The 25,132-nt window shown below is 44.2% G+C and overlaps 2 protein-coding genes across 2 annotated transcripts in view; both read left to right on the top strand.

The window, feature by feature from the left end:
- The first annotated feature begins 3,407 nt into the window (after positions 1–3,407).
- PAN2 (PAN2-PAN3 deadenylation complex catalytic subunit PAN2) overlaps positions 3,408–25,132 on the top strand; it is a 60,818-nt gene continuing 39,093 nt past the window's right edge. Inside the window, exons 1-9 of the mRNA XM_077657700.1 lie at positions 3,408–3,443; positions 10,347–10,535; positions 11,496–11,665; positions 12,703–12,901; positions 13,546–13,670; positions 20,394–20,538; positions 21,198–21,336; positions 21,617–21,693; positions 23,367–23,491. Coding sequence (XP_077513826.1) covers positions 10,347–10,535; positions 11,496–11,665; positions 12,703–12,901; positions 13,546–13,670; positions 20,394–20,538; positions 21,198–21,336; positions 21,617–21,693; positions 23,367–23,491 — 1,169 coding nt within the window. The 5' untranslated portion in view covers positions 3,408–3,443. The remainder of the gene's footprint in view (positions 3,444–10,346; positions 10,536–11,495; positions 11,666–12,702; positions 12,902–13,545; positions 13,671–20,393; positions 20,539–21,197; positions 21,337–21,616; positions 21,694–23,366; positions 23,492–25,132) is intronic.
- Positions 3,751–4,922, top strand: LOC144124806 (syntaxin-18-like). Its single transcript, XM_077657701.1, has one exon. It carries the CDS (start codon positions 3,840–3,842, stop codon positions 4,833–4,835), a length of 996 nt encoding a protein of 331 aa, XP_077513827.1. The 5' UTR covers positions 3,751–3,839; the 3' UTR covers positions 4,836–4,922.

Raw genomic sequence — 25,132 nt, 5'->3', positions numbered from 1 at the left:
TGAATGTATTCACCAGTGTCGTGAGGAAAGAAAGAGCCGAACGACTCCTCGAGTCCAGGATCCAGCTTCCGAATGAGCCCGTCCGCGGTTACGCCGAGGAGATGAAGCGCCTATTTCGCCGCGCCGACCCCGAGATGACCGAGGAAACCCAACAAACACAAAACATCCTCAAAATCTCCCAAAGTATCCCATCAGGACATTTGGAATCTCCCCAGGAGGTGCTCATTTTTCCCGAAGACATCCAAAAAATGTCCCAACAACTAGCCGTGTCCAAAAAGTTGTGCGTCCCACGGACAGCCCCAAAAGGTTAATGCTAGATTTCTCAGCTCTCGCTCAATAAAAGCATTTCTTCTTTTTCATGCAGACTTCAGGCATCTAAGCGCACATATGTGCCAAATTTCAGGCACATGCTTACGTTTTCAGGTGGTGTAATACATCTGTTCACTCTCGTGAATGCTTGCTGACTAAAGCTGTTCAGACTTACTTGTTTACATGAAATGTGCTTTAACAAGGTGAAAATTTGGGCTGGTTGGTGCATGATCTTGTGACGGGAGCAGCGCAGCACGAGACAGAGAGGCGGGACACGACGCTGAATAAGAGATTTTTAATGCACGTTCGTCGAATATATACATCTCGCTCGTGTAAGAAGGAAAAGAAAGAAGCATGAAAAACGCATAAGATGTACATGTGGTGAAATATTAAGACATCGCACGCAGATAATCAATTTCTCTGTCACGAAGCGCTATTGAAGGTATGCAGGCGCATACGTCGCTCTTTGGTCGGATGTTGAAGGCGTCAATCTCCCTGGTCCGTTGATCAAAATATGACGGCATGACCGCTGTGTTGATAAGCTGCGGAGCGCATTCATGCTTTCTGCAATGTTTTGCTAATTCACTGCTGATGGCGCCCTTTAGGGATCTTTTGTGCTCTCGAAGTCATTCATTCAAACAGCGCCCTGTTTGACCAATGTAGGTGCGTCCGCATGACAGAGGTATTTCATAAACCCCGCTTTTCACACATTTCACGTGTTTTTTCCGGTGTTTTTTCTTGCATTAATTTTTTCTTTGCTCGCTGTTGACTTTGGCGCACAGTCTTCTTAACTTGTTGGGTGCTGACATGAGCACTTTTACACCAGCTCTTGCTCCTACCTTTTTGAGACTGTGGGAAATGCCATTAATATAAGGAATGACCGCGTAAGGCTTCCTTTATTCTGATGTGGTTGTGGCATATTTCCTGCCTCTAAGTGCTTGCAGAATCCCTTCTGCGACACTGGATAGCAGTTTCGTCGGGCAACCTGCTGCTTTCAGCCGACGGTTCTGGGTGTCAAAACTGCCTTGAACTTCATGATGACAGGATCTGGTCAGTGCACATGTTCAACAAAAAATGTCCATACATTATGCTATAGTTATGTGCAAATTTAGGTACGTTTTGACTGCACATACCTGACCGTTGCTCTCAATGAGGCGTTCCAGGGTGCCGAGCAGCTGCTGGTGGAACTCAGCGTCCTGCCGGTTGCGGGCCTCCGCCAGGTCAGTGGTCCGCTGAGTTTCCAACAGCAGCTGCTCCACAGCTGCATCTTCGGCACGCCTGCGCCTCCTTGGCAGGCATCCGCCTTGTTGGCTTATGCCTGGCTGTGGCTGCTGGGGGGCTGTCAGAGGAGAACCTGCGATTATCATTTAAGGCAGTACGCTGTGCAGTAAGCAAACTGATGTGTACAATGTTTGACAGCAGTATGGACGCGAATACAGGTAGAGAGCCCCATGCAAAAGCAGACGCTGTTAGTGCTGTAACAAACGCAGCATTGTAGAAACATATAAGATGCGTGCATGCAACAACCAAGAGATGGCATCACAATCGCCACTGCACGAGGACAAAACTTGCACAAGCTTCAAATGTGTGATGTGCACAACAGTTTTATGGCCACTGCCAAATCAATGTGGTTGCACATATTGTCCTGCAAATCATGCAAATTTCAAGAAGCTTCCAACGCAGGTACTGTGGAGGGTACATATTAACAGGTCGACTCACCGACTATGCTGCTCAGTTCCTCATCGAGGAGCTCCCCCAGCAGCACACTGTCGCCGCTGCTGCTGTCGTCTGTATGAAAGCGTTGCAACACAACTTCTCAGTGGACAGTTTCTGCAAAGCGTGCTGTGCATCACAGTGAAATGCATGACTACTTTATCCGAGGTGAAACGAGGACAAGCACATCCCTAAGAACAGATCGAAACCATTGCAAACAAATCTTGCACTTGCGCTTGCGACCTCCACTTTCTGCATTCCCACTACACCAAAGTGACACATGACCTCAACAATGCACAACTCACAAGCCGTACAGGTGACTGGTGAAATGGTTTACGTACCTACTGACAGACGGCCTCTCGAATGCTCTCGGGGCGCCGCCCTGTTGTAATTGGCTGATTCCTCGTTGCGTCAAGCGGTGACGTCTCTTCGTTTCGTCATTTTGACGTCACTGTCAATAACGTTTGGCAGAATTTGTGAAAGTTGCGCAATCCGGCTACTGATCCGAAGTTCCCGGGTTCGAACCCGACCACGGCGGCTGCGTTTTTATGGAGGAAAAACGCTAAGGCGCCCGTGTGCTGTGCGATGTCAGTGCACGTTAAATATCCCCAGGTGGTCGAAATTATTCCGGAGCCCTCCACTACGGCACCTCTTTCTTCCTTCCTTCTTTCACTCCCTCCTTTATCCCTTCCCTTACGGTGCGGTTCAGCTGTCCAACGATATATGAGACAGATACTGCGCCATTTCCTTTCCCCCAAACCAATTATTATTATTATTACATTATTGCTTAATGCGGCCCCAGACCGCACCATGACACTGTATACACTGATGGCACGGTGGGAATCTACCCCTTCACAGCTTCGGTGGCCGTACATGCGGCTGGGAAATACGAATGTGACATTATAGCCGAAAACAGTTTCTCGCTAATTCCACGAAATACAGACAGGTCACCCTGATGCCTGAAGTGCCTCGAAAAGAAAACGCAGATATTCCGCATTGCGGTCTCGTGCTTTTTTTGTGTTTTGGACTGATAATGTACGCCTACTTGGCGCAGAACTTTTCGAAAGGATTAGCACAGAAAGAAAAATTTTGGTCCAGTAATTTAGGGCATGGAACAAAACCGGGAAGCGGCGCATAACGCCGAACAACTTAGTTTCTTACTGTTAATAGTAAGAAACTCTATGCTGAACAGGTTCTTGTAGTTCTGGTTTCGAATCTAAGTGAATATATCTCCTAATATTTTATTGAAAATGTAGTTATATTTTTGTTAAATATTGCTTTTATGAATATATAAATTTCAGAAAAAAAGAACTGTTTTGCTACTGAAACGTTTTTTTCTTCCAGTGAATCTCGCTCTAAGCACCAGGCGGCGCTATTTTCAAAATGGTTCGCTCGTAAACATCGGCAGAAGCTGCACCAACGTGAGTATTGTAGCTAAACAGCGCAATGCGTTTATTTTGAGTTAAAATATTTACTCTAAATCCTCCTACAACACTCCATACTCTTAAGAGTTCCTATTTTGTCTTGCTTGTTTGCTCTCCTCCTTATTTGGGAAGCTTATTTGTGTGCATTGTTAAACCGAAACTGCCTTTCTTTCGTGACAGTCAAATGACTCCGATTTAAAATCTGCCTGCTCATATTTTAAAACTCTGTCAACATGAAAAGTGAACGCAGGCTTCGCTTAGATATGAGTTCCCCGCGCACTTTCGAAATTGTTTCTCACTGCACGTCTAATACGGTTGTTCGAAGCGAGGAGAACAAAAATTGTTACCCGGCAGGGCCAAGCTCAAAATTCGGCACGTTCATCGCCAGTACTCATGGAGAGAACAAAATTATTTGCTGAAATCTGCGGACTTTTGTTATTGGAACGCGGCGAAGATGGCCGCAGCGAGAGCATGCAAATTTTCCCTCCCTCGAAGAGGTCTTCCCAGGCATACACGATTCTTCGTAGTATCACGGCGATGAAGAACTTCCTCCTGTCCCGCCGTGGTGAGTACGTCCGCGCCGCTGCCCCGGGACTGCTGCCGGAGTCGCGTTGCATCTCGGTGGATCTGGAACGGAGACGCACGGACCAACTGGTGGAGCAGTTTGTGCGGGAAGCGCGGGCGGCGATCGACGCCTTGTCGCAACAAAGAAACGACAACTTGCGGAGCCTCCAGGCCTGTGAACACCGCAGGAACGTCCGCATTTTGCTTAGAGATTACCTCTCGGAGACGTTCCAAATCTACGCCGAGATGAAGGCTGTCTACGTGAAGCGTGTGTGCGACCGGCACAGGTGGAGCAGACTGGGTTCGCCGTACCGCAGGCTGGCTCCGGAGAGCGCCGCCAGCTCGTCGGGCTTCGTGCCGGCGCCATTGATGAAGGGCCTCCGACAGTTCCACCGGTTTTCCAACGCGGCCTCCAAGATGGTCTCCGTGGGGAGCTGGTTCCAGTCGACGGACGAAAGCGAGGGCCAGCGAGAGTCGACCAGCCTCGATTTCAGTTTGACGTACGACGAATGCGTTCAGTTCGAGGAGGAAAGTAAGGTCCTCGTGGACCGACTTAACAGCCCGCAAGAAGCCGTGCGGGACATCGAGACTCAACTGATTGACATCTGCTACTTGCAGAGAGTACTCACAGGTCACATCCTCGAGCAGGAGGACGACGTCGAAAGGATGGCCACGGCGACCCGCCTGGCCAGTGCTCACTTGGCGGCTGCCGCGAGAGTTTTGGAGGACAATGTTGTCCATCGGACTTCTTTTGGATACTGGGCTGCGGTCCTCATATTCTGGCTTTCACTGGTTTTGCTTTTTCTGCACTGGCTGACGCCATAGACAGGAGTACATTCAGCTGGGGTGCAAAGAAAGAGAGAAAGAGTCAAAAGGTCTACAGTCCGCATGCACGCCCACTCTTGTAATGTCTTTGTTCCAAAGATAAGGCTGCAAACTGCAGATTATGAGAATGGGGCTGTAGTTTGCACCCATGCACATTAAAAGGAATTATATATTTTTATAATGAGAAATGTAGCTATGTGTTATGAGCAAAAATGCCCTGTATATAATGTAGCTACCACCATTATGTGCACGGAGTGCAGGCACAGTGTCCCTAAAGGATACTGAGGACAAATTGAAGTTGGCCTGTATTGGTTGATTGCATAATTTCAATGACAACAATGCTATTTCCACTGAAAACATATCTTCTATAAGCTAGAAAGGGCCAAAAAATAACATACAGGTGTCACCACCGCCAATTTTGCAAGTATACTTTGTTGCGCCACAGTCTTCTAGTTACGTATCCCAGCGGCTAGTCTACACTGCCTTTTAGTTCAAAACTGTGATCACGGAGTGATTTTCAGTTTAGACTTCACAATTTTGAATCGAATGGCAGACAAAATTTTAAAAGCAACTTTCTAAGCAATAAATTCATCTTTTGCTGCCAGGAAATCATCAACGCCTCCTGCAAGAGCCATAAAATCAATTTATGCTAAAAACATAATTGGATAGAGCTGTCCTCAGTGTTCCTTCAACACCGAACTAACAAGCATGAAGCAGTCAATCTGTGATGGTGTTGAAGGGTTGAAATAAGCTTTTGCAAACTTTATGGTAATTTTAGCACTCTATTGGACATTAACACCCTTTTTACAGTGCTTATAATGCTGCAGCATATGCTGGCAGAGCAGTCTCTACTCATGTTTAATCTGCCTTAGTGGCCTTGGCATTCGGGTGCTTATCCCAAGGTCATGGGTTCAGTCCCGCCTGCTTCAGCCATATTTCAGCGGAGGCGGAATTGGAAAAAGTTGGGGGAACACTTAAGCTCCGCCTTTAAGAGAGTGATACGACAGCAGCTCCTCTTCCCTACACAGACGCTGGCATTGTTTCCTCTTTCACCATCACAATCATTATGTGAAAGACCACACAAGATACATATAAAGCCCCCACTTTAACCAAGCCGTACGAGCATGCCTGCGTGGCATAGCGGTAGCGTGTCTGACTCTCGACCCATGCGCTGCTGGTGTGGCTAGCGCGATTTATGGGAGCCTGTTGTAACAACTAGCATTTAGACCAATTCAGACTTTTCTATTGTGCCCACACAACGCCAACACCGGCTTTTCTGCGACTTGAGGCCCTTACAATGTCGCGTAAAAATGCCCATGTGCTATGCAATGTCAGCGTGTTAAAGAACCGTAGATGGTCTAAATTAATCGAGAGCCCTCTCCCTCAGCATCCTTCATAGCACGTGTTGCTCGAAAAGTAAACCCCGCAATTTACAATTTTACTCATGTTTGCAGCTGAAGTAATTGTAGCAATATGGTAAGAAAAAGCAAAAGTATTTGTCAGTTCCTAGAATTTTTGGATTGAGTTTCAAGAGATTTATCTGTCACAGGTGACCAGCAATGATAACGACATTACAACCTCTTTATTAAGCCTATTCAAGAATGATTGTTTGCCACTGGTGGCATGTTGCTGAAATTGCTAATGCAAATGAGCAACCACCCTCCAATTTATGCCTTAATATTTTTTTAATAGTATAATCAGCAGATAGTGATAACTAATGCATATAAAACAATTTGCATGAAAATAACCAGGAAGGAAGGTTAGTTCTCGTGTCTTCGCAAGCTTGCATCCAAACCTCCCATGAAAGGTAGTGAAACGAAACCTCGTTATAATGAACTTAATAAAAATCGTAAAATAGTTCGATGTAGCCGAAATTCGTAATATAAAATGTCGCCAAAAAACTCGCGTTGGAGGAGGTAAATTTAGTCAGCGAAAGAACGGCAACTGGGAGTGACCTTTTCCGTAGCTTTAGCCATTTTCAAAGCCACCCGTGGCGATGGTGGCGGCCGCAAAAAACTGAGCTACAAGTGCTATAGTTAAGTTAACTTCGCTGCACAGCACTACAGTATGCAGCGACGGCGGCATATCAAATGCCAGATAGGGTGGCTTCCTCGCATTACAGAGGTTTCATGTAAAACATGGGACACCAGGAGGAAATTGAAGATTGTTTGTTTGGGGAAAGGAAATGGCGCAGTATCTGTCTCACATCCCGGAGGACACCTGAACCATGTGGTAAGGGAATGGATGAAGCAGGGACTGAGAGGAAACGAAGAAAGAGGTGGTGGTGGTGGTGGTGGTGGTGGTGGTGGTGAAAGACTTTTATTGCTTCGAAAAAAGGCACAGGGAAGTATGATTGAACTAACCTTTAAGGGGCCGACCCTCACAAACACTAGGTGGAGGCCCGTAGTACGGACCCCAGTGGCGTTGGCAGCTGCCCGGGCGCGCTCAACTAGGGCCTTTTGGGCCTGTAGGTTGGACCGGCTGAGTAGGGTCGCCTCCCAGTCCTCCCGGGTGGGGTTGGGATGAGGGGGGATAGCAGGGTTGGAGGGGCAGGCCCACACTATGTGGTAGATGTCTGAAGACTTCACCGCACGGTGCGGACAGCTGCCCAAGAAAGAAGGGTCGAAGTGTTTGAGAGCTGCCGGTCATAGCGAAGTATTTGTACACAGGCGGAGCAGAAGCCGCTCCTCCGCCTTTGAGAGACCTTTACACGGGCAGGGATACAGGTGCCGTTGTGGAGGGCTCCGGAATAATTTTGACCACCTGGGGATCTTTAACGTGCACTGACATCACACAGCACCAGTACGAAAGCTATCGCCGTTTTCACCACCACTGTTCCGTGATAGTCGACATGAGTAGAGAATGGCTGCTGGAAAGCTGCAGCAACCGACTGTGTCGCCGGGTGTGAGAGGCGCAAACGGTTGCCGATTGCCTGGCTACCAGCTTTTCTCGCCGCTTTATCTTCTGTGGCACTGTTGGCAAAGCGAGATAAAACGTGCACCGTGGTGCAAACACCTGCCACTCCACCACCAATCGCCCTTGTAGTGAGGCAAAGCCTGCCATCCATCTGGGCACAGATTGGCGCTTGGCAGTTCTATATATTCGTTTTATGGCAAACCGTGTTCGATATATGGAGTAAGAAATGCATGTGTTTGCTAAAAATATTTAGGAACAGTTCGATATAACCGATAATTCGTAATATCAGTGTTTGTTGTAACGAGGTTTGACTGTGCTCACTCTAATACTCAGTTCCTAGGTGACAAGTTAGAAAAACACTTTGCCAGCATGTCACACATAATCTCAGGCATACTTTTGGAAGTGCTAAGGTTTTAAATTATAAACATATCTGGCGTAACCTCAAGCACATTTTAATCATCTTTGACCTACCCACTGCAGAAATATGTGCACTAGGAGTGATGCATTTGAAATTTAACCAGTTCATCTTGTCTGAATATCACATTGCCTCACAATTTTGGCATGCTGATCTAACAAAAAAAATAAATCCAAGCACCTTATCCGTGATATGAAAATTTTTCATGTTTTCTTTCCATCATAAAAACAGCTGCCAGCGTTGAATTCTCGCAGCTCGTCTCACATTGCAGCCGAGCAGACATTGTCACACAGAATCGGCATTCAGATTTAGAACTTAACGCATGCAATTTCAATTCCTTGTTCATAAAATTGGGGACTGAAACACTGTTTCAATAACAATACTGCTTGTCTATGTTTCTGTTTATGTATTTGTGCCCTAAAAAGTGTAGTAATCTGTTTTCTTTTAGTTAAGATGTTTTACTCTGCTTGAGATAGCACGTTGATTGTTTGCTATTTCCAAGCATGTGTATGCAGTACTAATGCATGACTTGTATGATTACATATTGTTGCTATTTCCTCCGAGTATAATGTTCTGGTTCAGATGACACATTGCTTCTCTGTGGTTTCTCTGCTTGTTCTTGTTTTGTTACCTTAGAGCTAACTCCAGTCTTTGCTCTTTTGACTTATTTTGTTAACTAATGCTCACTAGACTAAGGCTAGTAATGAGTCCTACATTTTTCTACTTGTATATAAATAGGTAAATAATTACCAAATTATATTTTCTGAGCCATATAGTAGGGTTTTTCATTGCTTCTGGAAGTTTTGATGCTTTGTGCAATAAGAACAACCATCCATCATACTGTGTAATGCCTTGAGGTTGCCAGGGGTCCCTACATAAGGTTGAGCAACTGTTCTTGCTAGACGCAAATAGTTTGAGAACTATTGAAAGCGTTAAACAGGAAACAAAAACCCTATTGCAGTGAAAGAAACTCTGTGTTACGTAAAAAAGGGATTATTTACCTTGTTGGTGTGAATGTGGTATTCCTAGTACTTAAAGGACAATAGACACCTAATTTTAATGCGTGTTTTTTTTCTATCAAATGATGCGTTCGACATTAGAATACATGGATCACTGCGTGGTTTCTGCCTGTGACTGCTAAATAATATACAATTGAATTTCTTCTTTCATGCTGTTCTGGTTTCGGTTTCATCAACTGAACGATGGCTGTGACGTGTAGTTGACATTTAAGTCACATGACACACAATACAAAAAAAGCCAATGTAAGTTTTGATACTAAGTTTTATCTCACTACAGCACTTAAACTAGCCTGCTTCTATAGCTAGATTTGCAACAAACAACGTATCATCTGTTATATTGCCGTATTTTTTGTGCCTCATGTCACCTAAACATCAACTACACGTCACAGCCATCGTTCGGTTGATGAAACCGAACCAGCGTCTAGAACAAATTCAATTATAGATTATTTAGCCACCGTAAGCGAATATCACGGGGTGCTCCATGTATACCAATGTTTAGCGCGTGTTTTGAAAGAAGAAAACACGCAAGGAAAAATTTGGTGTCTATAGTCCTTTAATGCCAAGTATTATGAAGTTCGTTTCTTCGCAGTATGATGTAAAATTTGGTGCTGCCAACTTAAAAAAATTTGCACCTTTGCTGAACGGGGCCAGGTTGCGGTATTGAAGACACTTCTGACTGGCACAGGCAAGCCTTTCATTGGTGGGTTGGTGTGTGCATTGTGGATGCTCCGTAAGTGGTGGAAGTGGGGCACCCACTTTTGGGAAGTAGTGTTACTGTCATGTTGATACTATCATACTTACACTGTTGTGCTAATGCACATGTGATTTTCATGGTAGTATTACTGGTCAGTATTACTTTACTGTGATGATAAAAGCCCAAAGATTGCAGGTGACAGTGCAGTTTTTCCTAGCAGAAAGCTCCTTATTGTCCGAATGTGGCAGAAATGACCCCTGAAGTTGTAGCTTTGTCTGGTAAGTTTGTAGTTTTTGGGCAGAATTGTGGAAGAATGTGTCGAGGTATGAGAGCAACTAATCAGTGATTTAATTTTTAAAAAAAGATGCGTGGCATGAACGACTACGGTGGTTACAACATCCATTTGTGACTTAGGCAGCTGGTTTGAATTGGTAGCACTGACCTCTTGCAATGCAATCTCTTCGCAGATGGAATATGCTGTGCCCAAGTATCCAGGTGTTGGCGAAGCTGGCCTGGAGCAGTTCCCTGGTGCCTTGGCCCATGGACAGGACTACAGTTTTTTGCAGAACATCCTGGTGGATGGTGGCAGCCAGTTTGGTGTGTCAGCACTGGCCTTCGACTCACAGGAGGAGCTCCTCTGGATGGGAAATCAAGGGGTGCGGATGTTTCCTTTCTGGTTAATAATGGCCAGTGCAGGGTGCCTGATGCAGCTTATTTGCTGCTTATATCAGTCTGGATGTTCTTGCTTTGTTGGTAAATGTACATAGATAGTCTGGTATCTAAGAATGAATGGCATCACAAGTTAATTACTGCAAGCAGAGATGGCTTGACTCGTGGTGACTGATGGTCTTTTTTTGACATGTGTGGCTCCTGGAATTTTTTATCTGGGTGCTGGCAACGCATTGAGGAGGAATGACAGTATCGCATAATGCAACCTGGTTACACATGGCAAGAACAGGTTCAGTGCAGGAGTAGTTTTTCCATGAATCAAAGAAAAAAAAAATGCAAACAAAGGTGACTTCCTTGGGTCCACTGCTTCACTAGGCAGAGCATCAGTAGGCAGAATACTGTTGGGCTATTCATAATAATTTCGTAATGATTGTAGTCTGCCTTGTATATCTAGCGACAAACAGTGTCAATAAGCATTGACTCAAGAATATGTCAGTGCACGTTAAAGAACCCCAGGTGGTCGAAATTTCCGGAGCCCTTCACTACGGCATCCCTCATAGCCCGAGTGGCTTTGGGATGTTAAACCCAAAAGAAAAAAAAGCAAGAATATGGGGGTTTTCACTCAGTTGAACAGATCAAAAAATGAGATTTCATTGTATAGAAAGTGCAAGAAGCTGCTTTGAATCCTTTCATTGTGAAATTTCAGAAATCACATTCACGTCTATCTAGTGTTTCACTACTGACACTGCAAAAGCTGGAGGTGCATTGCTGTGAATTCCTGGAATGAATAAAAAGCCATCGGCATTCCAGCAGTCAAGCTTGTGAGAGGTTACACAAAATATACATAGCTGCATTGCCTTAGTTCCAGTGCCTCCTAACATTGCAACATGCTTGTGTACTTGTTACTCACACACCCAGAGATTCACGCTTATGCTTTATCTACCCAGGGTCACGTGACATCTTACTATACTTCAGAGCTACAGAAGTACACGTCATTCCAAGTTCATGCAACCAATGAAGTGCGTCAATTGCTAACCATCGACGCAGGAGTGTTGTCCCTCACTTGCAACACTCTTCGACTCAACAATCGCAGGGGACTTATTGCCTTCCATCACAGGTGTGTAGCATGTTTTTATATGGTCTTTGCATTCAAACTGCAGTTTAATTATCGGTGGAGGTGTATTGCATTGTTGTATTGTATTGTTTTGATCTAGCTACACTATTTAAAGACTTACAACTCTCTATAAATATATTGCATAGTGTGCACTGTTAACCTCTAGGTCAGTTATAGTATTTCAGAAATTCTGTTACTACTGAAGCCGTAGCAAGGGTTCTGTTGTGGTGTAAATTCACAAGAGGGGTTAAAGTTCTGTTCGCACAACTTTGAACAGCTGTACTAAAAGGTTTTGCACTTACAGAAAAGGGCGAAATATAAAGCACCGTCTAAGTATCAATCGAATAAAATTACTGTGTCACCTTGGTGCTCTGCCGTGATACCATGCCAAAAGAGTGTTGTGACAGCTGACGTTCTTGGTTTGTTGTGACAGTTTATGTACACTTTCAACATTGCTTCTTGTGTCATACTCATGGAACAGAAAGTCATCAAATGTGCACTGTTGCAAGCATGAAGTTCATTTGCCAAGCATACTGTCAGTGGCTGAGGGCTGGACAGCCATGCCATGCACCTAGTTCAATTCTGTTGCCTTTGTATAGTAAGGGGATCTTATTTCTCATGGTGTTTGTGTGAGGTCACACATTCGAATTCATGAAAGGATACTGTAATCACTATCATACAGAAAGTAGGAGAGAATTCAGCTAACTTTTTATTGAGAAAATGCTTTCTCTTAGGGCATGGATGGCAGTAGTAGTGTCCCAGTGGTTTGATCATCTGGCCCATATGTGGGAGGTGTCGAGTTAGATCCCCAGGGTTGCTGGGTAGCCGGCAGTTTTCTTGTGAGAATAAGTTTTCTCTCAGTCTGGTGCTGGCCTTCTCTCGAGTGAAATAAGTGGGGAAATGGGACTTGGGCCTCACTCCCTCCAAGGAAACCATTGGCCATGGTGCTCTTTTCTGCCCTCGTGCACTCGTCTTCATCACCTTTAGGGAGCGGAATCATTTCCCATGCAGTATAATGTGCAAACCTTGGCTCTGTGCAGCTCTGAAGAATTGGAGGACATGCACTGCATGGTCATGTCACCCTCTTGCTCACTGCTCATGGGTGGCAATCAGACGTCCCTGATTGAGCTGGACCTGGCCACGGGTGAGCAGAAGATGGTTGCCGACGTGGGTGAGAATGGCTGTGCCGTCATGCGGAGGCACCCACGCTTCATTTGCTGCGCCGACTTCACGGGCAAGGTGTGACATGCTTCCTGTTGTCCATTCAGTTGTCGTTTGAGGATGATGTGGCCATTCCTTAGTCACTGGTGAAGGAACTACAGCATGTTGTGCACTTTGAAAGCAGCTTTTCACATGTGCCATGAGCACCTTTGAGAGTGTCAGAAGTGTGTGACGCTTTAATGCCGTGGAAAGTGAAAAAAAAAATGCACCAATCCTCAGTATGTATGTGGAGCTTCAAAGCACCGGGGTGTCCACAGTAGCCATGCGGTGTGACTTGACAATAGAGTTGGACAGTTGTGCAGTGGTCTAGGCATTTTTGCCGCACACTGTATCATTGGACTGGAAGTAAACATGCATAGTCTGCATGAACTAGAACACATAGTCTTTCATATTTTGCACTTGATGTATGCACGTAAGAGATTCAGGCTTCAGACTGGATAAATTCAAACTGCCAGTTTAGTGAAACTGACGGTTTGGTCCGGTCAACATCATGTGTGCTCAAAAAGCTGTCATTAGTTATAACTCTAAAGAATTTGTAAAAATTTATGGTTTTCTTTCAGTTTCAAATACTGAAAGTGGACCGTGCGAGCAGCAAGGCTTGGTTCTGCTTGAGGCTTCGTTTCTTCATTTGTGGCTATGCCGTTTCTTACTATGTGTTTCAGGTCACATTGCGGGACTCATCCAGCTTTAAGGTTGAGTACACGTTGGAGTCACTTTCAGAGACCGGTGTGCTGGCTGATTTCGATGTGCTTGGCAATATGGTCGTCACCTGTGGCTTTACGAATAGGCAAGTGGATGAAAAATAGCATAGAGTCGTTTATTACGCTGTGCAAACAGGGGGGTACTCGGCACTTGCAAGCATTCACACATACCAGCCTCTGTTAGCAGGCGTGGTCATTTTCAGAGAGCTGTGCTGAACTTCTTGTTGCTATCGTCGCGAGCATGTAGTAGCAGAGGGTTGCTAATGAGAATTCTGTTCATCACTGTATGTTGCAGAATGAGCTATGCATATAAAGCACTTTTTGACCATTTGGCTGTGCTGTAGGGATCTGATTTGTTTACAAAAACTTTACACTAGTGTTCACTTGAGCAATATTTGTTTTAGTATCAGCTCATACTCTTGTGCATTGCTGAGAATGCAATTTATGGTGACTTCCAATCGCAGAGTTGGAGCACTTCGGGAGCAAAGTTTTCTGCTCTTTTCGGAGCAACTGTATTCCAAACGCAGATTTGAGCCAAGGATCGCGTCTTCCAATCGTAGACAGGAAGCGGTTGCCAAGCCAAGATTGCTCCGTGAAGCAGTCAGGACTGCTCCGCCGAAATCGGCGGAGTCAACCGGAAGTTTGCGTGACTTTCTTTTTCAGCGGCGCTAGCGGCGCCCTGCATTTCCGGCGGCTTGTCGCGTCCGCCGCGCCAGCCCCTCTCCGCGCTCCGTAGCAGACGATCAACTTCGCACGCCGCTATGGGCTCGAAAGTGAATCGTGCGAAAAGTGCGGGTAGGCGCATGGATTGACGGGTACTTCCTCCAGCAGTTCGCGAGTGCCACCTACATGCTCTGGCCAGAGCAAGTGTACTCCAATCGCAATTTCAGGTCGCGCACTCTGCGCCGGATTCAGGCGCTCTGTCGCAGAGCGTGCAGACCGCTCCAGGCCTGCGATTGGAATTCACCATTAGAGACCTTGACTTCTGCTTTCTAGAAGCAGACGGACAGCGTGTGAAATTTTCTTTGGGCTTGTTTAAGGGACGATGTGGGTCTTGAAATGGCAAACAAAAATGTGAATATTTCGATTTTTCAAAAATGGCATATTTGGGTTCAGTATACTTAAAGTACCTACTTACTAAGTTTCATGGTCAAATCAGGCATCCAAAGACTAAAGACATCTATATTTGATGCCTACGAAGCGCTGAAATGACAACTGCAGAACAAAATTCAGTAGAACTCTGCCCCCGTCACTTCCTTCAATTGGGTCCCTGATGGTCACCATCTTGGTCTTGCTCAAAAGCTGATATGCTTGCATATCAGAACCAAGAAATAGTGACGGAAAGTGTCTTAATGCCCATTAAGAAATTACCTAATTAGGCTTTAGTTATTTATTTATTTACATAACCCCTCAGGACCAGTGGCATTACAGAGGGGGAGTGGTAAATTACAATAAACAGAGGGAAAATACAGTTGGTTACAAGAAGGTTAAATAGCATCTGAATATACAATATTAGCTAGTGCTATGCGGAACTGCTTGTAATTTACAATGCCAGCAACTTCTGCGGGAAGGTGGCTCCAGTCACGTGAGCTTTGCGGCAGGAATGACTGCGAGAAGCATTTCGTGTTGCATGACACAATTACGACTTTGTGATTATGATCAATGCGGCGGGATACATAAACTGGCTGGGGGATGAGGTAAACACGAAGAGTGGTATGATGATACAGCTTGTGGAACAGGTCGATACAAAACACCTTTCTACGCGATGTCAGTTTTGGGAGGCATAGATTAGACTTCATAGCTGTTATACTCGCTGTGCGGTTGTAGTTAGCGAGGATGAAACGTACAGAGTTATTTTGCACCATCTCAAGATCATTAATTAAGTTGTTATGAGCAGGGTTTCATACAGGTGTGGCATACTTAAGTTTTGATCGTATTAGTGTTTTATAAAGCAATGGTTTCAAATTCGAAGGAACATTAAAAAAGTTGCGACTTAAGTAACCTAGCATGTGATTAGCATTTTTAATTTTATGTTCTCGGTATGAAGAGACCAGTTAAGATTTGAGGTAATAATGTGAACGCCTAAGTATTTATATGACGAGACTGATTCGAACAAAATGTTATCGATGTAGTGGTGAGGCAGGGCGGAAGTTTTTCTAGACACATGCATGACATTGCATTTGTTAATATTCAGCTGCATCAGCCAATCTTTGCACCAGTTCCCTATTGTGTTGAGGTCTGACTGAAGTAATGTAATGTCGTTATCATTTGTTATTTCTCTAAAAACGATGCAATCATCAGCGAATAGGTGAATATGAGTGCTCACAAGAGAGGGAAGATCATTAATGTAAATTAGAAACAGTAGGGGCCAAGAACTGAACCTTGTGGAACGCCTGAAGACATCTCGGTAAAACTGGAGTTATAACCATTAGCAAAAACAAATTGTGAGCGATTGAGTAGAAAACAGTCAATCCATTTCAATAAGTTACAGTCAATATTCAGTTGTTTTAGTTTGTGAAGTAAAAGTTTGTACCATACCTTGTCGAAAGGCTTTGAAAAATCTAGAAATATAGTCAGCTAGTGATGATTGGTTTAGAATACGACGCAATGCATCTGTGAACGATATTAACTGTGTTTCGCAAGAGTATGATTTTTGCTAACCATGTTGCGCAGACGTAAAAAAGGAGTTAGATTCGAGGAAGGTAACAAGGTTGGTGAATATCATATGTTCAAGCATTTTGCAACAAGTACTGGCAAGGGATATGGGACGATAATTACTACGGGATGCTTTGCTGCCGGATTTGTAGACTTGAACCCTCTTTCCGATTTTCCACTCAGTAGGTAGCGTTGATTGGTCAAGTGATTGCTTGAAGAGTTTGGTTAGTATAATGGAAGAATAAGCTGAAGTGCTTTTTAAGAACTTTGGGTTAATGCTGCCATAACCTGGAACAGAATGAACACTGAGTCCATCAATAAGCTTATCGACACCAGGAGTAGCAACAGCTATAATTGGCATAGAAACATAGTTGAAGTGGTGAGTTGTAGGTATATGTACATCAGACATGGCTGTAAAGTTGTCAGTGAATGTGTGGTTTAGAATTGTGGCGCAAAGGTCAGAAGGAATGGGGTCGCCTGATGGGTCAGATAAGGCGGTGCTACCATCTGTGGAAGGAATAATGACCCGCCAGAATTTTTTCACATTGGTCGTTAGCATAGAGGCCAGAACATGTGAGTCGAAGTGCTTTTTAGTGTCTTTGAGCGCCTGTACATACGTGTTGGAAGCCGCCGTATACGAAGCCCATCGCTCACTAGTTGGCGAGAGCTTTGCGATGCGGTAGAGGCATTTCTTTTTGTTAGATAAACGTTTAGTGTGATTATTGTACCAGGGATCATTTGAGTGGGTGGTAACAGTGCATTGAGGAATGTATTGTTCAATGAGTTGGGAGGCTTTAGCTGTGAACATGCTCCAGTTAGTTTGAACACTGCGGTTATCAAAGCTATCAGGGAAAACGTTGATAAAAGAAGACAATTCATTATTTATCGCCTGAAAATTTGCTTTGTTGTAGTCTCGTGTAATCTTTTTCTTTCTATTAGTATTCGGAGAAGCTAGGTTAATGTCGAACTGCATTAGGAAGTGGTCACTGATGCCCGGCAAGCATGTAATAGGTGAGGCTATGTCAGATAGATTTGTCAAGATTAAATCTAGTGTATTCACTACGCTGTCTGTTATTCTAGTTGCTTGTGTGCACAATTGCACTAGCGAGAATACTGAGCACACGTCTATAAATTTGCGACCTTGAGACAAGAAAGGGAATATTAAAGGGGAGTCGGTATTCCAGGTTATGTTCGAAAAATTGAAATCTCCAAATAAGAATAGCGGGGATGAAGGAAAGCGTGTTGCGACGATATTAATAGCATCGTAAAGTTCATCACTAAACGTAGGCGACGAGGAAGGTAAACGGTAGCATACACCTATTACTACTCTCAGGTGATCAATAGCGGGCGCAGACCATACTATTTCTAGATTAGTCTGGACATGTATACATGATGACGGGATATCATTTCAAATAGTGAGAAGCACTCCGTTGCCTCTCTGCGTGCCCCGATTACAGCGGAAGAACGAAAAACAATGAGCATCGAAAAAGACATCAGTGTCGCGAACATGCGCAGTGAGCCAACTTCCTGTTAACATGATGATTTTAGCGGAACAAATGTCAATAGCTGATGATATAGAGTTATACTTGTTAAGAAAGCTCCTGATATTAGTAAAAGGAATTGATACTGAACCTGTGGATGCCTGACCACTACCCCTCTCGCATGCCTAGGACGTGCTATCCGAGCTAGCGGCAAAGGCTGAACTGGCATGTGTGCTGCATGTATCAATGTTAATTACGGTTACGGCGTTTGTGTTTGAATCGTTCATGTAACATTTCTTGTTCATAAGTAGCTTGTTGTAGCGCATCTTGTGGGTGGGGGAATGAGGTTGGCTTTTTGCAAAATCGAGAAGCTTTTTATATTTTATATAACATGGGAACTAATTGAGTTGTACTGAAACTAATTATATTTTTGTAAATAGGAAGATTAAGTACATGTACACATTGTAGGGCTGTTTATTGGCACATTGAAAGCGCTGGCGGCGAAGACCCTAGCACTTCCATCACCTAATTTCATTATGATATCTCTCTAATAATTAGGAGTGTGTGAATATTGAAATTTTCCAATATGAATCGAATACGAATATGAAGAAAAAATGACTTCGAATATCGAATCGAATCTGTTCAGTACAAAAAAAAAATTTCAGAAAATGATAAACAAGCAAATGTTGTTGCCCTTTTTTTTTCAAAATAGTGTATGGTCTTTGCAACTAAAATAAACAAAGCTAGACTGCCTCAGTACTGTATAAAAAAACATATGCACAGAAATGCATACTATTGATAAGACAGCATAACAGTATCCAAAACCAGTTGTTGGTCGAGCTGGTTATAGATCGCTGGATAACAGTATCCAAACTGTAATGAGGTCATGCAAAACAAAATTTATAAAATGACAAGACTGGCAACAAAAAATAGCATGATGACTAGTAAAACCTCATTCATTCGGAGTTCAAGGGAACAGAAGAAATACCCAATTTATCCGAAGGCCTAGGTTTATAAACTTCCCCGCACCCCTGAAAAAAAAGAAAACCTGCCGAAAAATGCGAAGATGCAGTAAGGCCTTATGAGGCAGCTCCATCGCGCTAACACCTGTAAACCCGTGATGAGCCGCCCGTTTTGAGAACAACACAAATGGAGGCAAGGGGCCGGGGAACACACACTGGCGTCGGAATGGCGAGACGCCTTTTAAAAAGGAAAATAAATCACCTGGGATGCGCCATTCAGCGTCCAAAAGCCGCGTGGAGTTAAGACTGGACTATCGGCGAATGCGCGGGCCGACGGTTGCAGTTGTCGCGGGGCAGCGGCTAAGCTCAGAAACCGAAACTACGCGGCCAGGGCTATTTTTTTTACCTAGTGAGAGGGGCCTTCCGATCATTGTTACGCCTGCCGTTACGCCCACTAAAGAGGTGCGCGGGTTACAATGCACCATGCAATAGGTGGGATTTTTTACAGGATCGCTTGCCCTATTGGTGACAACTCGACGCGCCCCTTCAGGAGGCTCCCGCAAAATTCCGCAAGTAGGCTTTCCCGCATAGCGTAGTTTACAAAAAGGGATGGCGGAGGTCACGCTCGGAGAGTTATGAAGGCAACACGACGCATTCTTCGGATTTGGGCATTAAATGTCTAACGTATTACAGAAGGATTAAAAAAAGCGCGATTTCGCGTTGCGATTGTTCTAAGCGGGCCGCCGGCCATCTTGTTCGCAGCACGGGTGGTATGTGGGAAAGCCCACTTGCGGAATTTCGCATGGAATTTTGCATGAGGTGAAATTCCGCAAGTGGCGTCGGAATGCGATCGGACCGTGTGATAAACGACGGAAAAGGAAGGGAATAGGACCTCTGTATCGTTTTCCTGGAATTTTTGTCTGGATCATCGGCTAATTTGCCCAGATATTGTGGTTTTGCCACGGTCGAATTTATGAAAGTCTGCGCAGTATACGATCGCTGGCGAGTATATTCGGAAACTCTCGAATATCAATTTCTCGAATACGAATCGAATATCAAATATATTCGATTAGTATTCGAAATTTCGAATATTCGCACACCCCTACTAATTATATTTTTACTTGAGGCCCGATGTCTCCCCTTAAACCCTATATTGTCCAGACGTTCAATTTGTCGGATAACAGTTATGAACCTGCAGAATTTCATTACCGGTGGTGAATTCATTGTTGAAACAACAAACTGGGAGATTTATTAAGAAAAGGGTGATTAGAATGCAAATAAGTTTAGCAAATTTTTATGATTTTTTTTTTATTGTCCAAGGACAATACAGCTACACGCAAATGCTCAAGTGATGCAGTAAATAGAGCAAGATTTAAAACTTCACCTGTCGATGAAGCCATTACGACCACAGAAATTTTAGGCTCTTTTGCCGTTAGGATTAGGTTTTCCATGAATTTTCTTCTTTCAGCAGGATTCCTGCATCTCTGGCAACGCACATTTTGACGTTGGTTTGGTAAATTTTCAGAAGAGGTAGTTTCTGCAGCCGCGTCAGCAATTTCTGCAGTTTTGCAAGCACAAGTTAAAATTGGTCACATTTTTACATTCTTCTGTATTATAGGTGATATGTGGGGCATTTCAGGGTTCAGCAATTTACTGTATATGTTGCACTTTAGTAAACATGACCCCCCCTCCCCTTTTTTACCCGTGACAGGCATGGGGCACTGACAGTGGATCCTTTTATCAAGGTCTACGACTTGCGCGTCATGCGTGCTGTGGCACCTATCCAGATGATGTTTCCGCCATCCTTGCTGCGCTTTGTTCCTGCCTTCACTTCTCGACTGTTTGTTGTTTCCCAGGTTTGTGCACTCTCCTCATTCTTTTCATGCTGAGATCCTTTACGGAGAGATCCGTCATTTTGTTCAAAAAGACTGAAGAAACTTGGCGATACAATTTGGCATACAATTCCAAGAAGTGTTTGTTTGTTTTGTGTTTGTTTTGAGTTGTGTAACCTTACTAGTAATCCTTGTATCTGATGTACTATATTTCTGAATGGTCACTCCATGTTTAACAGAGCATTCTTCATGTCCAGAACTGTTAAAAGCGAGCCCAGCTGGGAATTTGGCGCAGTAAACAATAACCAAGGACAGTGCAATACCATTGTGAAGGTTTACAAGTTTGAGTGTGATGTAGTATCTTATTGGAGAGTAAATGCATGGAACCTTTATAGGAGTATGAAAATGCTTTATTTGCATTTTTTACATGCAGTAATGTTTATACAGTTTCTCAGTGTAGACGAAATCAATCACCATGTAATTATTGACTTAAAAACGGGTTTTTCAGGCTATTTGGTGCTTTGTGCACCCTTTAGTGACATAGCAGTAGTATTTCACAGCAGAGTATGAGCCTGAAAATGAATGCTCATTTAGCCTGTATGCTCTGATTCATAACTGCATCTGCTACCCCGTGTTTTGCAATGTTTTCATTTTCATTGCTCATTATTTCTTCTCCCCTTTAGACTGGTCAGTTTCAGCTGGTGGACACAAGCACCTTGACCCAGTCGTCGTACATCTACCAGCTTGAAACAGGTGGTGCAGCTGTGCGTGCCTTCGACACTTCCTCATCCTGCCAGGCCCTGGCTTTTGGGGACGTTGCTGGTGAGCGTGCCTTCGGTTTCAAATGCTGTTGGCAGCAGCCATCGTGTTGTGCTTTCCTTAGCAGACCTTGACAGCACCCAAGTCTAGTATGGCAGCAGGCACAAGCTTAGGCCCTGTTACCATAACAGTCCCTGTTACCATGCAGGGCCCACGGAATTAGTTTTGGGTGGTTGCATTTGAAATAAAGAAAAACAGTTGTTTCTCTAGCTCCACCCAAGTTCATGCTGCTAAATGTTGAATGTGGCTCTCAGTCTTTACTTTGCACTTTTTATGTTTGCAGGCTACCTTCACCTTTATGGGGCCAGTCCACATGTCAACTTTAACAACTTCAGCCACCCAACTGAGTTCGCAGATCCGGTATGTTTGGGGCTGACCAGTCTAACATGGGAGAAGGCAGTTGTGTAGGATTCCTTAGTAATGGTCAAGCTAAAGCTGCATTGTTTTGTTTCAAACTGGGTGATGCTGCTGGGGTACATTAGGAGAATAGCATAGCACAGACACACAAGACAGTCTGAGAAGCACACACCACTCGTGCTAACTTTAAACTTAACCGTTATTCTGTCTTTCACTGATGGTAAGAAATACACATGCGTTTCTCTCCCACTCGCACCACAGCGCTGTGTTGTGTCTCTGCCTTTGTCCTTCTTCTATGTCCCGTTTGCTGCGCTGTAGTCATGGAATATTGAAACTAACTCGCCCAACAACTTACCTTGTCGAACCACGTAAGAGTGAGAGGCACTTTGTTTTGCTTCTTTGCTTACTTTGGTTACCAACTGCCTATTTTATCTATACAAGGCCAATCAGACTGGATTGCAATAGTACTAAGCTCATGCATGGCAACTAGCTGCTGGAGCAAGGGGCCGAGACACTGCCCCTTTTTCCGTTTGGTGGTTACCATGTTTAAAGCTGATATTTCAAGCTGCTAATGGTTTAGAATCTCAGGTGCAAGCACAGGGCTCAATATTAACATTCTGGGCATATCTGGTGGGCCCTAAGAACATGAAGTTTCATGCCGGAAACTTCTGAAGAACCATGAACACTTAGAATGAGTTTAATATTGCCTTGTTGATCGGGCCTCACTAAAACAGGAAACATATGAATTTAGAAATCTGAGCTTCAAACGATGGCAATGCAGCAGTGGCTCAGTGGTTAGTGCGCTCGACTACTGATCCGGAGTACCCGGGTTCGAACCCGACCGCGGCGGCCGCATTTTGATGGAGGTGAAACGCAAAGGCGCCCTTTGCTGTGTGATGTCAGGTTAAAGACCCTCAGGTGGTCGAAATTATTCCGGAGCCCTCCACTACGGCACCTCTTTCTTCCTTACTTCTTTCAGTTCCTCCTTTATCCTTTCCCTTATGGTGTGAAAAACCAATTTCCAATTTTTTTTCGAAGGAGCAGTGAAGACGGCTTTCTTGAATGAATCTTTCTGATTAATGCGTTTGAAAGCTCTTTTTCTTTCTTTTTTGACAAATAGCAATATAAGAAATGCTGCTGAAATGGCATAGTTGGTTGATATTAATGCAGCACCAAGCTTTTGACCACACATTGCTACTAATAGGGCAGGTAATTTGAAATTCAACATTTCAAGCTAGTCTGAGGTATGAGGATAGACCACGTTAGTCACTCACATTTTTTTTAACCACCAAATTAATTCCTCAAGAATATACTGAAATCACCAAATTATTTGACAATTTTTGGTGAAAATGAATGTTGTCAGGCTTGAAAACATGCACTAAAGGCATAAAACATGTTTCATGGATAACTACCGCCCTCAACTGTAGAAAATTGCTACCAACACAATTGCCCTGAGTAACTCGTCTTTGGTGGTGGGATCAGCGTGACATTAGGCCGGACGAGTGCGATCCGTCATTGGCGATATTGACCTCCAAAGGCGAGTACAGCTCAGGGTTGGTGGTTAAAGAGTGAGAAAGAAGTGGGATGCAGTTAATTACCAGAGACTTCAGCTGACTGCAGAAAATATTTTTTGTGAGAGGTTATGGACACCTTTTCTTGATTCCTGTGTGCTTTAGGAAGAACCACTGCACCCAATTGACATCAACGATGAGATTGCCATCCTGTCTACCATACCCATGCCCTACTGCAGCGGCAAGCTGCTCTCTGACCTACCCAAGGAATTTATTAAATATGTCTACAGGTTAGTGTAGCTATATATATGTGTATTTTTTTTGTGTCTTTGCACGTTTTTTACTGGTAGAGGTGCTTGAAATATTGTCTATTTATGCTAGCATATTCTCATATATTTTTTGTCCTGATTTTGACCACTCAGATGTGTATATCTGGGAGGCAGCCATTGTCGTTTTGGGAGGGTGGTGGTCATCTGGTAATGTGGTGCTCATCTGAGTTTATGACCTTGCTTTCATAGGAGCTTTGAGGTGTGGAACATATGCCTAATGGTGGGGACAGTTTTCTGTTGCAAGATGGCACAAGAATGGCAGTTAATTTAGCTGCTGTTTGTTATAACTGGCTAAGGTTTCAGTTTGAACCACTGCAATTTTGTGGTTATCAGAGTGAAAATTTTAATGCGAGGCTTGCAGGAAGAAATACATAATAGCATGTGTAAACCATGCAAAAAGGCTAAAAATTGGCATGTATGAATGTTTGACAATTTTGAATATTCGGTCAAATAGTAAAGTATTCTATATTCGATTAGATCCGAATGTCTGGTATTCGAAATCTCGAAGTATTCCTCTCGAGCGGATGACATTTCTGGTACTCTCACTGAATGTGGTTTCGGTTCAGTGTACCCCCTCTCGGATGGCATCGCAGCGCGCATGCAACCAAAGCGCTGCTTGCCTGCGCTCCCACACGTATGCTGGAGCCGGTCTGCGAATGCTCGCAGCAACAGACATGAGCAGGTGGAAGCGCGGCGCCCAGATCTGTACCTGCCAGATATCTGTGGTTGCACTACCTACCAAGCGTTGCACACGCGCCGTGACTGGCACGGCAGCGTGCGTCAATAGAGAGATTTCTGATAGCGCAATCCGTTTCCGGACGTTGCCGCTTTGCACACGCTGATTGGTCCTGATGGGGCAGGCATGCAAACAGCTGGCCGGACGCGGCCTCCCACGGAAACGGATCATGCTATGCTACATCTCTCTAATCGGAGGATGTGTGACTTCCTTGACTTCCACGGAACAAGTCTTAGCCGATTGCAGCTGTCGCACCTTCTAAGCTCACTACGAAGCGCAATCTCACGAGCACTAAGGGGAGCTAGCATGAGATACATGTAGATTGGTGTCCCTTTCTGATGCCTGATGCGAGGTGGTTCTGGGCGCATGGTGCATACGTTTAGCAGGTGTCATGGAGTTACCACTTAAAAGCAACAGCTGCGCAATGACACAATCACAATTAAGAGCAGCAGTTGGAAGCTCCACATGTACGTCTCACACCCCGCAGGTACTCTACATCGGCATCGCATGTAGGTCGGCTCCCTCAATTTCCGATGGTCATTTTTGTAGAAAGTCAACACAGCTTCAATGACCGTGACAAAGCTTCAATGCACTGTTTTCTTTTTTTTTTCATGTCATTTTCTTGTTTGTTTGAAAAATGCATGATTTTAAAAATGCCTGTTGTGCCACTCAACCTTTTTTGTGTGTCAGAAGTATTCTAAATATTCGCTTCAAAATTATTAGAAGAAAGTTAGCATTCGGTGCAAACCAAAAGCCACTATTTGCACGTGCCTAGTTAAAAGTAGCAAACAAATAGCAAGATGAAAACTCATTATGGGAAATACTAGGGGTGTGCGAATATTCGAAGTTTCGAATACGAATCGAAT

Source organism: Amblyomma americanum, chromosome 3, assembly GCF_052857255.1.
Source record: "Amblyomma americanum isolate KBUSLIRL-KWMA chromosome 3, ASM5285725v1, whole genome shotgun sequence".
NCBI lineage: Eukaryota > Metazoa > Arthropoda > Arachnida > Ixodida > Ixodidae > Amblyomma > Amblyomma americanum.
Note: the sequence above shows the minus strand (reverse complement) of the source record. Positions and strands in the feature narration are given on the sequence as shown.